This window comes from Salvia hispanica, chromosome 2 (assembly GCF_023119035.1).
Source record: "Salvia hispanica cultivar TCC Black 2014 chromosome 2, UniMelb_Shisp_WGS_1.0, whole genome shotgun sequence".
Classification (NCBI taxonomy): Eukaryota; Viridiplantae; Streptophyta; class Magnoliopsida; order Lamiales; family Lamiaceae; genus Salvia; species Salvia hispanica.
In genome coordinates, this window is record NC_062966.1 from 2,472,022 (window position 1) to 2,486,916 (window position 14,895).

The following is a 14,895-nucleotide window of genomic DNA, read 5'->3' on the forward strand; positions in this document are numbered from 1 at the left end:
AGTAACATTATTCCATTTCTTGATTTCTTTTACATTCAATTTTTTTTCTCTTTTACATGCAATAATTATTCTATATACGTACATCCATTTCGAAGAGGATGAGTAATTAATAGATGACGAATGAAATTATGAAATAGATTAATAATTGGACCACTTAACACCTAATTTTAATTAGAGAGAAACAAGTCAGGAGAAAAAAGAAACCAATGACAATATAAGTAAATATGGAATCTGATAATGATAGATTGTGTTGTCTATTTTTTTGGCATATATTTCCCATGTGCCATACCACTGCATCTGATGTAAAATTTATATCATGCTGAGTGATTTTCCAATTTTTCTAGGGTAAATATAATTTTAAATCATATATTAATATTATTTCTTAAAAATATCATGCGTCTATTTTGGAGCCTTGAAATTTTGACGTCGTTGGTACCATTGTGTAGTTTTTATTTTCTTATATATATAGTATATTGTTTTATATGAAATGACACTCAATTTTTTGCCCTAAGAAAATATTCAAGTTGGAATAATCGTTTTTGTGTTGTTTCACTAAAAAAAATTGGAATTAAGAATTACACATCGGCAAGTTACATCAAAATTTCGGGGGCTGAAAAATGGATGCATGATATTTTTAATACAATGTCGATAATTTTGAAACTTAATTAAATAGTATAGTTTGGGTCTTTGAGATAAATGTGGGTATAGTTTAAGATTTAAAAAAAAGTCACATTCACAATTAATATATCATCTTCGCATAGTTGATTTATGAATCACGATTTACAAATACTCAGAAATGGTCTAATCCTGCAATGATTTTTAGTTCTTCGTGAAAATATTATATTTTGTTGAAAAATTATAGGTAAAATGAGTTGGATAAAAATTTTCTTGATCGCAAAATGCAACACGATTGCCCAAAGTGTAAATATTTGAATTCCATAGTGCTGGCTCAGAAATTGATAGGTTGACAAGATTAGTCGAAATTTCCTCTTACATAATTTTCAAGTTTTAATACTACTACACTGTTTTCTCAAATATAACAAAATTAAAATGCAGCACGTAAAAGATAAAATAGACTATATTGGAAAATTTTATTTTCTATGTTCAAAAAAAACCTTGATCTATATTTAATTGATTTCGACTCACTCTAATTAGGTAGAAATCCCCTAATATTAGCTTATTTCCATCACTCTCCTTCAAATTGAGTGTTAAGATTATTTGATACTTAACTTGCAAATCTTCAATTTCTTCATTCCAACACTTAGACTCAATCAAGCAACTATTTTAGTTTTTCTGTTGACACTTTTGACTCGTCTCACGAGCCATTCATACGTTCTTGACAGTTTTTGCTCATGTCTAGGAGCCAATTTCAAATTTTCTTTTAACACTTTAGGCTCTTGTCTAGGAGCAAACTTGACAGTTTTTGTTCGTATCCAAGAGACACATCAATTTTTCGTTGATATTTTTTCCGCATACTTTCCATCGGAATGGGTCGGTTATCCCAAAAATCGAATGTTTGAGGTCAAAGCCAAAAAATGTTGAGCCCCAAACAAATATAATTAACTTGAATAAAAAAATTTGCTAGACATATGGTTGATCTAAATTATTTACCTCTTTAATTTTATTTGTTCATTTATCTTAGTTACCAAACTCTCCTTTGAATTCATGTAACTACCCATGCATATATGAACATTAGCAGATGTTTACGCGAAAGCGACCTTATTTGCATTTGCTCATCCAGCTTTAAATAACGTAAACTTTGGACTATATTATTTCTAGAATATTAAGTACTATATCCGTAGAACACATTTTTGGTCCATATTTCACTATCATCATAAAACTGCTTCCCTACGCTAATAAAGTTTATTTCCTCAATTGCTTAATTTCAAAATGTATATTACATTGTTATCAAATATCACAATAAGTGATATATATTTGATTTTACATTAATACCGATAGACAATTTAAATAAAACATAACCTGAGGTTTCTACAATAGTATGGCACTCCCTTCGTCTTCCAAAGTTTGTCCCATTTTACCATTTTCGTCTGTTCCACAAAGTTTGTCTCACTTGGAATTTACCTAGACATCAAATAGACACTCAATCTCCTCAATGTGGGACCCTTATATATTCCACTACACACCTTCAATTAATACAAAGTCAACGCCAGATCAAATTAAGACAAACTTTGGGGGACGGAGGGAGTATGTGTTAATTGTGTGATATAATTATATTCAGCTATCAAGCTTTTCTATTTATTTCTCATTATTATTATTATTATTTCAAATCTTCAAATAAATCACGAAATATCATCATATTTTGTTCCAACTCACAATTTTTAAAAACTGAAATATAAATTTGTCCATTAAATATGAAACGTTTGCTTTTTCATACGTGTTTTGGAAAAATGATACTAATAAATAGTTAAATTGAAGAAAAAATAAAGTAAAAAAGAGAAAAATGTAAATGAGACTCTCCTCTACATTATTTTCTTTCTTACTTTTTTTTTCCCACGTTAGTTATTTATATAGTATAAAGTGAAAAAGCAAATATTTCATATTTAATGGAACAAAGGGGATACAAAGTTAGCAATTTTCGTAACTATCTCATCCATCACCTGGCCGTTGAAATGGGTGGAGTAATCTTAGTGATATGGCACTGATGTGTTTAAAATGAGCTAGTGGTGCTCATGTGGTGTGAGATTAGTGAGCCATCTTAAAACGATGTTGTTTAAAAGAAGGTCATGTGAAGTCGTTTCTTGGTCTCAGATTTAATATACGAGTTTTCACCTTCAGACATCGAATAGTTAAACCCTTCTTCGATTTTCAGACATCGAATAGTAAAACCCTTCTTCAATTTTCACATCAAACTTCTTCTATTTTCATTGTTCGTCGTTAAATTTATAGTGTAACACCCCATATTTTTAATACACTATTCAAAGCAATATTCACTACAAAAAAACCCTTGTAACTACCGACGGATTGTCGATGAAATACATATAGTGCCCGTTCGGTTCCCAAGATAACTTTTATCTTCTCCATTCACATTTTTAACAAAATTTTAGCTAACAATTGTAGATTTAGGTCTGTTTTGGCCCATTTGAATGGACTCCTTCTCCCCTAATCTCATGACTATCCATCTCACCTCACCCCCTCCTACTAATTAGTCCATCTCCCTCTACTCATTATTCTCCTCTCCACCCTACTCTACAATCATACATAAGACTAATTTAATCCTAGCCAAGGTCTATTTTAGTGTATTTTACACTACATCTCAAGACAATTTTGTTTCATGAACCGAACAGCCACGTAGTCTACAACTAAAAAAAATTACCGACGTATGATAGGAATTATCGACAAAAAAATTCGTCAGTAAAATTGTTGTTTTTTTTAGTTATCTCAACCATAATTGGTGCTCTCTAACTAATATGAGGAATTCTTTTAAATGTGTGGGGGAGTAAAGACAAGGCTTTTGGCAAGAGGAATACACACAACATATTTTATCTGACGTGTTCCTTGTCATATTGCATATACCCTTTTCTTGCATAGAAGTTTGTTTGCTCAATTCTTGTAACTTCGTTAAATTTGTCGGTACTTTGAGGTGCTTGTACATGCTAGGAGGAAGTCGTTTTATTTTTGAAGACATATCCGAGAGCACTAGCCAGTGCATAATTTGTCTTGTGGAAAGATAGTGTTTCTCAACTCTGACTTATTGTTATTTTGTTTCACTGTTTTCATTAAAATTTCCATTTTCATTCTTTTTCTTCGAATGTAATAGTTAGAGTATCGTTTGTACAATGCTTGAGAATTTTATCACATACTTTCTAACAATTTCAACTAAATACTAAGATCATGAAATATATTTTAAATTTTTGTATACAAGGACACGTCACTTGTCCATTGAATCTTGAGTCACGAAAATATTGTCACTCCAACCTATGCTCAGACTATTGCTACTTTACTCCATCGTTACAATTTTATATTTTCAAGATCAAAATAAGTTGCAGCCAAACAAACTAACACATCTGTCTATGAACATACTGGGGACCATAGCTAGTGGTTTAGTATTATTTTATTATGCTTAGTAACTTGATAATCCACAAAGCAACTTGGAAGGAAACAAAAATGAATCAATTAATTAAGTAGAGAGTCATGTCTGATTGTATACACAAATGTTCATCCATTAAATCTAAAACAAAAATCACTTTTCAAACAAAAGCAAGATTCTACCATCTCCAAATGTGCCCATCAAATCTTACACTAAATTACAAGTATAAGAAGTAGAATAGATTTTACCATCATGTACACAAATGCTTACATCTCTATATATTGTACAAACTCCAAACTATGAGCTAGGTCGTTAGATTTCAAGATTAGATGTCAACAGATGACAAAGATGACAAACATCAACAGAAAATGTCAACTCAATGTCAACACTGTCAACCTAATGACGTTGTGTTGACCTTTTCAGTTGACATTGTGTTGACATTTTCAATGTCAACACAATGTCAATATTGTCAATCTATTGACGTTGTATTGACATTTTCTGTTGACGTTACTTAACCTTATCATCTATTAACATCAAATCTGTTGACATCAAGTCTTGAAATCTAAATATTTAGATCATAGTTTGGAGTTTGTAGGAAATATGTAGTTTGCATTTTATCACTAACCTATATACACATAATATGTGTATATATATAGCATGCTGAAACCACTAATAGACATTCTTCGCTTTAGAGGAAAAGAACCTGCTAAATCCACGAGCATGTTTCTCCGGTGTTGGAGTATTCGAAGCAGAAGAAGAGCCTGACTTTGTAGGGCGGTGGCTTGGTTGTTTTGAGCCGACCGGAGATCTCAATAAGTCGTTAGCTTCAAAATCAGATGGACTGAAAGAAGCATTAAACAGATCCATAGGAGATTCTGAGCCAGCTCTGTGCAAATGGAAAGAAGCAGCAGTGTCTATTTCAGGTGGATCAAGATCTTGTAAATTCATTCCACTTATAGTTGGTTCTTCCTCAACAGAGTCTTCGGCTTTTTGACTCCTCGAGTTATTCGGGGAATGCATTTCTGTTTGTGGATGTAGAGCTTTCATTTGCTTGCCTAGAAGAAATATGGTTTCTTGACACTCTGCTAACTTTTCTGCTGCAGCTGCCAACTCCTTCTCCTAAAATAGATTATATGTAGTTTGAGTTTCCAGAAACTATACAAAATGCTCTAATGATTTTTCATGAAATAACCAATTACAAATGTCTCAGAATGTTATCTATTCAATTTAAACTACATAGCTAGGCTAACATCCCATTTCTGTTTTTCCTAGTTGCACTGTTATCTTTAAGAATTTTAATATGGATGTGCCACTAAGTTGCAGCCTTTAATTATCAAAGCAATACACTTTATATAGATGAGCTTAGTATTACAGGCTAACAAGTCCTGAATGACATTACTTATTAAGCAAAGTGGTATATCATTATGAGCCTCACCTGATCAGACCTCTCAACAGTTTCAGCTGCTGCACAATTATCAATCCTGAATTTGCAAATATCATAAAACCGCATAATCATATTAGATATGAAAATGGAACTTTTTATGCAAGAAAAACTAAGAACACAAATGAAATAAGACTTGGAGAAAAGAAAAGAAAAGAAACAATAGGTGACTAATTTGAATTTGACCATATGATCAGAAAAATTAGGACTAATTTTGGTTCATTGTTTAGCTCACAGTTGAATGAAAACAGTTCGAAATCAACCAACCAGAACCAATTTTAAAACCACACTTAGTAACAGGCCAGCCTAACTCATTTGGGAGGAATTTGAAAATTTTGTCTCAGTTAGTACCTCTCAAGCTGGTCTTGAAGATCTTTGCATTTGTTAAGTGCCTCTTCATGGCTTCTTTTCTCATCTAGCAGTTCTTTCTCCAAATTCTGTATTTTCCCTTGGAGGAGATTTACCTCAGTCTTTAAATCTTCCGAACGCGTTTCAAGTGAATTGTATGATTCTGCCATGCATTTGAGCTGTGTCTCAGCCAGGCTGTTTGACTTCTGAGCTGTCATTAATTGGGATTTAACCTCAGCCAGAAGGTGTTCTGTTTCCTGCAACTGAGACTTGGTAGTTTCTAAATTTTCCAAAGATCTAGCAAGATTGACTGCTAGATTATCCTTGTCCATTTTCAATTGTTCAAACTCCTCCAGTGAACATTTCCAAGAAGTGACTGTTGATTCAGAGATTGGAACAAGATTCCCATCATTCGGAACATCGGGATCGGATGCAGAATCCGAAAAGTGTGCACACCCATCTGGATAACTCTCCTGTAATGATTCCACAACGACCTTGTTTTCTGGTAGGGCAATCTTGTCTATACAGTCAGTACTACCAGTGTCAACTTCAGAACTTTTATATCCAAGAACATTGATATGCAGTTCGCTTGAATTGTTCAATACCTCAGAAATGTCAAGAATAAAATCATTCAGGTTGATATAAGCCGTCATTGCTTCACCATATTTGGCAGAAAATATATCAAATATTTTATTCAACCCATCTCCATCAGGACTTGCTTCGGTGACGGTCTTCACTTCTTTGCCAAGGCTAGTGATAAAATCATAAATATGCATAATAGCAACTTGTACTTTTTCATTGATGGGTTCATAAGTGTTGATAGATGAACTAGCATCTTGAGGCACTGATGTCTCCTTTGTTGTGTCTGTCAGTTTGGCATCCTCGGTGATTTGATCAGTTCTTGTTCCAATAGGACAATTTGCCTCGGTAAAACTATTCACCGAATGGTCATGTAAAGTTTCATGGATGTCCAGCATAGCTTGTCTAACTTCCTCTATTACTTTTTCCATGTCCCTTTCATTAGAAACTAATTCAAGAACCCCAGATATTTTTGACTGGAGTTTCACAAAGACCAGTGGATCTGCATGCATTTGAAGATTTACTACATTTGGATCTTCTTTAGGACCCGCTTGAGGTTCCAAACCATGCTGCTCTCCTAATTGAGTGTCTTCACTGGTAGAGACTTCAACTGAAACTTCACACTTTACAAGTTCAGATCCTTCATTGACAGTATTGCCTGAACAGTCTCCACCTGAGACTATTCCATTCGATTGGTATGCCAGCTTCTCCATCTCTAAGAAGTCATCCATAAGGTCTGCATGACTTACACTTTCAGATTTCTGCAGACATCATTCCAGAAGTCCATGAACCAGAACAGCTAATATTATCATCATTTCCATCTTCCGACATAGTGGTCACACCTGATGGAATACTAGCTTTCCGACTATTGAAACTTTCAATTGAAACCTGAGGATTAGAACTGAGATGATTTTTCTGTTCAACATGAGCTTGTAGTTGTGCTTCCATAGTTTGAAGCTTGCTAGCCGTTTGAGCACAGATACTCCTAGAAGCTTGCAATTCACTGTTACGTTTTGCCAATGCCTCCTTAAGCATCTTTGTTTCTTCCTCCATAGCAAGTAGCCGTTCTGTGAGTAACTCGTTTGCTTGGAGGTATTTCTGGGAGTGATCAAGCGAAAAGTCCGGCATCTGAGACAACTGTGGAGTAGAAGGCTTCCCAGGAGATCTCCTTAAACGAGACTCTCCAGAGTCTCGGCCAAAGTTCTCAACTTCAAGTTTCATTTGGGCTAGTGCAGCTGGACCAGGAAGCTTCTTCCGAACAAGGCCTCGTAATCTTTGACACTCGGCCTCAAGCTTAGCAATTTTCTTAACTCCTTCTAGGTGATGCTTGGTTGCTGCCTCAGCGGACCGCACACTCATGTTTTTCTCTTCATTGCGAATTTCCACCTCTTTCCTAGCAATATGGAGTTCATATTTGAGTGTGTTTACTTCTCTTTCACAAGACTCAATTTCGCTCTTCAAAAGTTCTATCTCGGCATTAGCCTGTGATTTCTCATCATTGAGCTGGATCAGCATGTTAAAACGCTCTTGCAAGGATCTAGACAACGCAGCATTTTCAGCTGCAGACTTCATTAACTCTTGGTCCAGATTACCTATTTTAGCTTCAAGCTCCGACTTCATATTGTCAAACAACTTTGTTTTGTTAAGAGCAAGTTCCCACAACTTTTCTTCATGGTCTTCCTTCAAATTCCGTATCTGCCTCATGCATTCTTTGAGAGCATCATCCAAGTGTGCTGCCCGATCTTCAGCAGTAAGCTTTAGCAGCGTGACTGATTCCAGATGATTTTTCAGTGCTGCAGCTTCAGCCTCAGCCTTCTCCCAACCTGTCCAAGTGAAATGGTGGCCATAAAGCTCTACAATCTTAAAACTTTTATTCAGAAAGAAATATTTTATAATAGTATCCACAAACCTGAAACAGCTTCTTCAGCAACTTTGGCATGTTGCTTTACCAAATTTTCCTTACTAGTCATTTCAGTATCCGCTTCAGATAACTTTTCATTGAGTTCTTTCACTTCCTCCTCAAAGGTCAACACCTTTTCTTCATAGGACTTCACTTCATCTTCCAATCCAGTTAGATGTGTATATGATTCTAAAGAAATTTGAACATACTTTGGCTTTTTATTATTGTCTTGCTTTGCCTGCAGAGAAATAGATCAATAAATTAAGCTAAAGATAGAATCATAGAAGTCATAAGGTACAAAGTTCAAGAAAATGGAAATAACAAGAAAGCAAGACTGTCAGCTGCTGAGTATACATGAGTAAGACAATTGCTAAGAGAAAAACATTGAGGCAACTGCATAGTAGAAAGTCCTAATCAGGATGGTCTTAAAATAAGTAGGAATATAAGCTTCCTAATGTACACAAGAAAAACAAGAAAGATGCAAAGGAAAATATTTGGAAATCATTGAAACTAGAACTGTTAAGATGCTGAAGGCTTAATTCAATGAAGTTGTTCGCATTTTGAGTATCCAAAATCAATAAAAAATACAAAGCTTAGAAAAGTAGTTGAAACTAAATAGACAGAAACCATAACTGCTTGTACATGGGAACCAGAATGCATCAAGTAAATCATGTAACTGAATAATAACAAAAGGTGCATGTAGCATATGATCAAATATGAGAATAGATCATCTTAGTGTGAAATAACCTTGTCGAATTGAGTTGCATTTACATCTGAAGCAGCTGTAGAAGACTCTGATGCAGTGGCAGCAGTTTTCTCAGCAGTCTGCTTATCAGATGATTTTTTCTTCCAAGGCCAACTCTTTTTATCCATCCTTAGCTGTTAACACAGAGAAAAGTTATGAAAATGAGGCTAGAAGTGGACTAAGTGGCAGACACATAACTTCAAAAGAAACCATCCATTGAAGATTTTGATCCTCTTGCATCTAAAATTTTGAAAGCTTCTTAGCTGTATTAGTTGTAAATACAACTAAATGCCATCTATGGTCCTGCAGATTGTTCAATATTGTGTTTATTCTGTTTCTATATTTACATAAGCTTTCGGTGTCGATGCCGATGTAGATGTCTCACACTAGTTTTGATTGATCCTCTAGAAGTATGAGACAGACAAGAAACCTATGTGTATTTTTTTCTGGTAATAGTAACACATTGCATTACAATGTTAACCTTTTGGGTAAAAAAACAACGCTATGCAATTGTTATACAATTATAACATTGCATAAATGCAACTATGAATGCACAATAAGTGACTCCAGAACATACATACACATAAAAATGTATTTGTACAATAAATATCATCACGAATTCAAGTGATACCTAAATTTCCAATCATCTATCCACTACATAATATAGAGACATACTACTACTATTGTCAAATCGAATGACCTGCCCAAGACTCCCTATTGATTAGAACCTATAAGCAAGGTGGGATATATGCAAGCTAATGCACAAAATGCTTCATGAAAAAAGAATTTAGATAAAAAACCAGCATATGACCAAATCAACCGACTACTCTAGTAAATGCAATCTTGAAAAAGGTTGGTTGAAAGTTTAAATTTCTTTAAGCCCCAAACATGATCATCAAAACTGTAGTATCTCTTTAAATCTTTATGAGCTAGACGGGAAACACATAATAAGAAAATTCTCATTTCTCTGTTTCTCTTTAATTTTCAAACAACTAATCAATAAAGTTTATATCCGAATAGCAAGATCGTTATAGACCAGAAGATCAGTATCAAGAGCATGATGGAAGGGTCAACATGAGTTCTCTACAGTCATATTCTCAACACAGATTATGCATTAGCAGCTGAATTTTTTTTAAAAGCATACAACAACTACAGACATAGTCAATAATGATTTTTTGAAAAAAAGATAGGGCAACCAAATACACCACATTCCCAAAACGTATACAAATTCTATTGCAGAAAATTTCTTTAGAAGTGAAACATTATCATAAATATTAAAAGCATTTTACTAAATTAATACAAAACCGAAGTGTATTACCCACAACTCGGTTGATCACAATGCAAATAACTGATGAGAAGTAATCTGCAGCATTGAACCTTGGTTGTATCTAAAAGTTAAAGCACAATTTCTCGAATTTCAACACCGAAAGCATATACAGATATAGAAACAGAATAAACACAATACTGAACTAGCAGCAGGAACATAGATGGAAATTAGCTGTATTTACAATTGATACAGTTGAGTAGCTTTCAAAATTTGAGATGCACATTTCAAAATTAGAAAGGCAATGCAGAAAAACGTAGAAATCGAGCACGAAAACTGCAACGCACACCAAATTACCGACAGTGTGCAATGCTTACAGAAGTGAAGTAAAAGGGGGCGGAATTGTAGGCATACGAAGACGCAGAAGCAAAATGAGCAAGAGAATTGGAACAATGAAGTAAGATAAGAAAGCAACAAAAATGGAATTGGAAAATTTTGAAAAAAAAAGTGTTGAATTAGTTGGTGAGTGACGCGAATCATTCCGAAAGAAGAAAATGGAAAGCATCATCATCACGCACTCACCAGCAGCAATCAATGCGGTGAATATGAGCAATGGAGATCTGGTAAATGGAATGCAGTTGGTATGTAGAGAGGGAAAGCGAGCGGTGGCGGTGCGGAGGTGTCACTTCAAATGCAAGATGGCTTCGGAAAGCTCCAAAACATCACCCTTATTTAAATTTGATGATAGTTACAAAACTGTGGAAATTTAAATTCAGCTTCCCATGTTTCTCCAATAAAATCTGATTACGGTTATTATAAGCTGTAATTTATGTGACAGGCCATTGTCTACTCTACCTTCATTATTGTCCATTCATCCTAGTGTACTGTGCTAGTAGCATGTACTCCCTCCGTCACACTTTAAGAGTTCCGTTTAATTCGGCATGGATTTTAAAAAATACTCCTTCCGTCCTGCTTTAGCAGTGATCATTTACTTTTCTGTCCTCTTTTTGTAAAAATGATAAAAAATAGTTAAAGATGAGAAATGGTAAATTAAAAGAGAGAATAATATAGAGAAGATTCTTATCTACATTGTTGTCTCTCTTAATTTACCATTTCTCCACTTTAACTATTTTTTATCATTTTTACAAAAAGAGGACAGAAAAGTCAATTGGATTGCTAAAGCAGGACGGAGGAAGTATATAGGAAAATTGGTGAAAAAAAATAGTGGAATGTTGATCCTACTTTTATATATTAGTTTTATAATACAATGTGAGTGGAATGTGAGGCCTATTACCAATTATGAAATATTCTAACCGTGACTTTTAAAGTGGAATACCCAAAAATAGTAAATCGAGACTCTAAAGTGGGACGGAGGGGGTATCATTTTCTTTCTGTAATTTACTCCAAATAGTGGGAGTGGAACATGAAACTTAAACGCCAGTTATTAGGCGATAGTACGCCCACAAGTCATTAAATATTACTCTCTCGATCCTATAAAAATATGGCTTATTATTAGTATTTTGATGGTTATATAAGTTAACTTGATATATACGTAATTAATAACTTTCCCTAAATGAAATTGTCATATTTTTATTGAACTAAAAAAATGGAAAAGTGCACATATTTTTATAGGACGGAGAGAGTATTTTTTTAAATATTACTATTAGTTACATTTCTGATTATTATTAATTATGATTTCTAATTCAATTAGAGATACGAATTTCAATAGGACATCAATCTTAATTCGTTAGTATTGTTCGATCACATAGTTGCAAAGCCACTAAAGCATAAATATAACACTGATCGCACATTGTCTTCATATGTGTTTGTATTTTGTGGATGACAGGTCATAGTACTACAGTACTTTAGTTTCAAGGGTGTCTAGATTTGTAAACAATGAAAGCGCTGATGATAACTGAGAAACCACATTAATACATTATGAATTTCAATAGGACATAAGTCTTAATTCGTTAGTATTGTTTGACTATTAAGTTATTTTAAGTTTCGGGTTTAAACTCTACCCGGTAGGATAGACTTCTTTGGAGTTTGCCTCTCGGGACCCCAGTGGAGGTTAGGAAGCGATTTTTACTTGGTTGGGTACTCGTGCCTTGTTTGACCCATAAGGAGTATTTTATGTTTGAATTAGTTTTGATAAATGTGTACTCATTCTATCCGTAATTTGCTGTCTTACTTTTACTCCGTGCGAGATTTAAGAAATACTCTCTCCGTCTGCCATTTGTAGTCCCGGTCATTTTTGTGTATTGTGCATAAATAGAAGTAAGAGAGAGAATAATATTGACAAGACTCTTTTAAATATTATTCTCTCTTATTTTACTATTTTTTTATTTTAATTATTTATTACTATCATTTTTATAAAACGAGTGCAATCGAGACTCTTGATGGGGAGTATAAAGGAAAGCAATGGAAAAGTTAATGAATTACTCCGTATAGTTTAATCAGTAGTATTACTTTCATACTAAAGTTAGAATTCAAATAGTTGTGACAAATGAATTACGATTGATTCAAGATAATTGAACACATTGTTCGTTTACAAATGAATCCATAAAAATGGTTAATTTCATCTACAAGTTGGTCTTCCGGCGCAATATGTTGTAGTTGGAAATGACTCGGGACGACTCGGTGGTGACTCAGTGGTGACTCAGCCACCCCACCTTCATGCCATCTCCATCAATTCATACACATTCGCCACTCACAAAAATTCGGAGTTGAAAGAGAAAGAGAGTGTCTCGAACTCATCAAACTCAGACGATCAATTTACCCGTGCAAGAGCGGCCGAGTGATATCGAGGTTGCTTCGACACCTCACGCGGCAGTATTCCTCCGAGGTCGTGAACCGGGCCGGGCTTTTAGCGCCGGGGTCGTGCCGGGCCAGGTAACAAAGGATCTCCTCGAAATGGGACTCGTCGCACGGGATCGCCAAGGGGCCCGTGTTGGAGAAGCCGAACTCTTCCTCTGCCCGGGCCAACAGCTTCCTGAGTATGGGATGGTTCAAGTGCGTGGCCCGGATCACGAACCGCTTGCAGGTCGGCCCAACGCTCACTGCGACGTGCCCTGCTGGCACGTCGCAGGGAGGGCGCCGGCCCGCCATCGCGGCCTTCTTGCGCCACCGCCGCAGCATCTGCCGGATCCGGACAATGTGGCGGATCTTGCTGCAGGCTGACATTTTTTATTTTTAGTAGAGATGTACTAATTGTGAAGAGAGTGTGGGAGGGAGGATTGAATGATGGGATAATGTGGGATTATATAGTAGTGAGCTTGGTGTAATTTTAATTCTAATTTTGATTTCTATAGTGGGATGACAGTTGGCGCTGCTTTAACATTTTTTTCTAATTGGACACCTCATTTGATTGAGAATCTGTACTATAATTTGACTTTGGGAAATGGTTTAAGGGTAAAATCAGGCGTTGGAATATGAAATACTACTACTACTTTATGCGATATAATTACGAGATTCAAACTTACCGGTGTAAATATAGCTAACTGAATATTTTACAGGTGTAAATATAGCCAACTGAATATAGGTCTAAATTCACAAAATGAATTTTAAATTCTGAAGTAGCTGAGTATCTTTTATTCATTAAGACAAGTTAAAACTGTTTAAATTGCATCGCTTATTACTTTTACTATTATAAAGACAAAGTTAAGCACAACGGGATGCAGGGATCTCATAACACTCTATGAAGAAATAGAAGAAGTGCAGCCCTAACCCAAGTCATCGTCCCCCTAGAGCCAAGGAAACACCCGACTCTAGAATAGGAATATTCTTTTTATTAGTAATATTTATTTTGTAATTTGTATTCAGAGAATCGAGTAGTGTTATAAGCTTTGTTCGTTCCAAAATGTAAAATACAATTGAACTGTAGAGGGTTAGTCATTATAAATCCGGCTATATTGTATTCATCGGAACTTATGAAATACTCCATCCGTCCCACTTTAGAAGTCCCGGTTGAGTTCGGTACGAGTTTTAAGAAATGTAAAGGAAAGTTGGTGCAAAAAGATAGTAGAATGTGAATCCTACTTTTTATATTAGTTTTATACTCCATCCGTCCCACAAAAGATGTCACATTTGGGACGGCACAAGATTTTAGGAGGTTTTGTTTTTTTGTGTTACATGGAGAGAGAAAATATAATTTTTACATTTATGTGAGAGAGAACATTTTTCAAAAAGGAAAATGTGACATCTTTTGTGAGACAAACTAAAAAGGAAAGTGTGACATCTTTTGTGGGACGGAAAGAGTAATAAAATGTGAGTGAAAAAATATTAGTGGAATGTGGGGCCTAATACCATTTATGGAATATTTTAGTCGGGACTCATAAAGTGGGACACCCAGAAATGATCAATTGGGACTCCTAAAATGGAATGGAGTCGCCTTCCCCTATTGCTCGTGCAAAGATTACCGCTATTTGACACCTATCGATGACGCACGACCGATGCTCTCCGTCCTATAGGATCTACAATCTCGTCACGAAACATCTATTGTATAGGAATCACTTTTGTGTAAAAGTACTTTAGTACTAGTAATGTTGAAATCCAAAGTGTCCCAATTTCC

General features: G+C 35.1%; 2 protein-coding genes across 2 annotated transcripts; both read right to left on the bottom strand.

The window, feature by feature from the left end:
- Positions 1–4,109: 4,109 nt before the first annotated feature.
- LOC125203448 (filament-like plant protein 4) lies at positions 4,110–10,777 on the bottom strand. The gene is given in 7 exon segments (XM_048101791.1): positions 4,110–5,167; positions 5,484–5,529; positions 5,841–7,184; positions 7,186–8,239; positions 8,326–8,554; positions 9,064–9,195; positions 10,703–10,777. Coding segments are annotated over 6 exon segments (3,249 nt in total). The 5' UTR covers positions 9,190–9,195; positions 10,703–10,777; the 3' UTR covers positions 4,110–4,717.
- A 2,045-nt stretch (positions 10,778–12,822) lies between these two features.
- Positions 12,823–13,541, bottom strand: LOC125208357 (auxin-responsive protein SAUR50-like). Its single transcript, XM_048107951.1, has one exon. It carries the CDS (start codon positions 13,506–13,508, stop codon positions 13,101–13,103), a length of 408 nt encoding a protein of 135 aa, XP_047963908.1. The 5' UTR covers positions 13,509–13,541; the 3' UTR covers positions 12,823–13,100.
- Between the last annotated feature and the right edge of the window lie 1,354 nt (positions 13,542–14,895).

What these genes read in the sequence shown, in the direction of transcription:
- LOC125208357 (XM_048107951.1), bottom strand. Translation starts at nt 13,508, where the DNA reads ATGTCAGCCTGCAGCAAGATCCGCCACATTGTCCGGATCCGGCAGATG.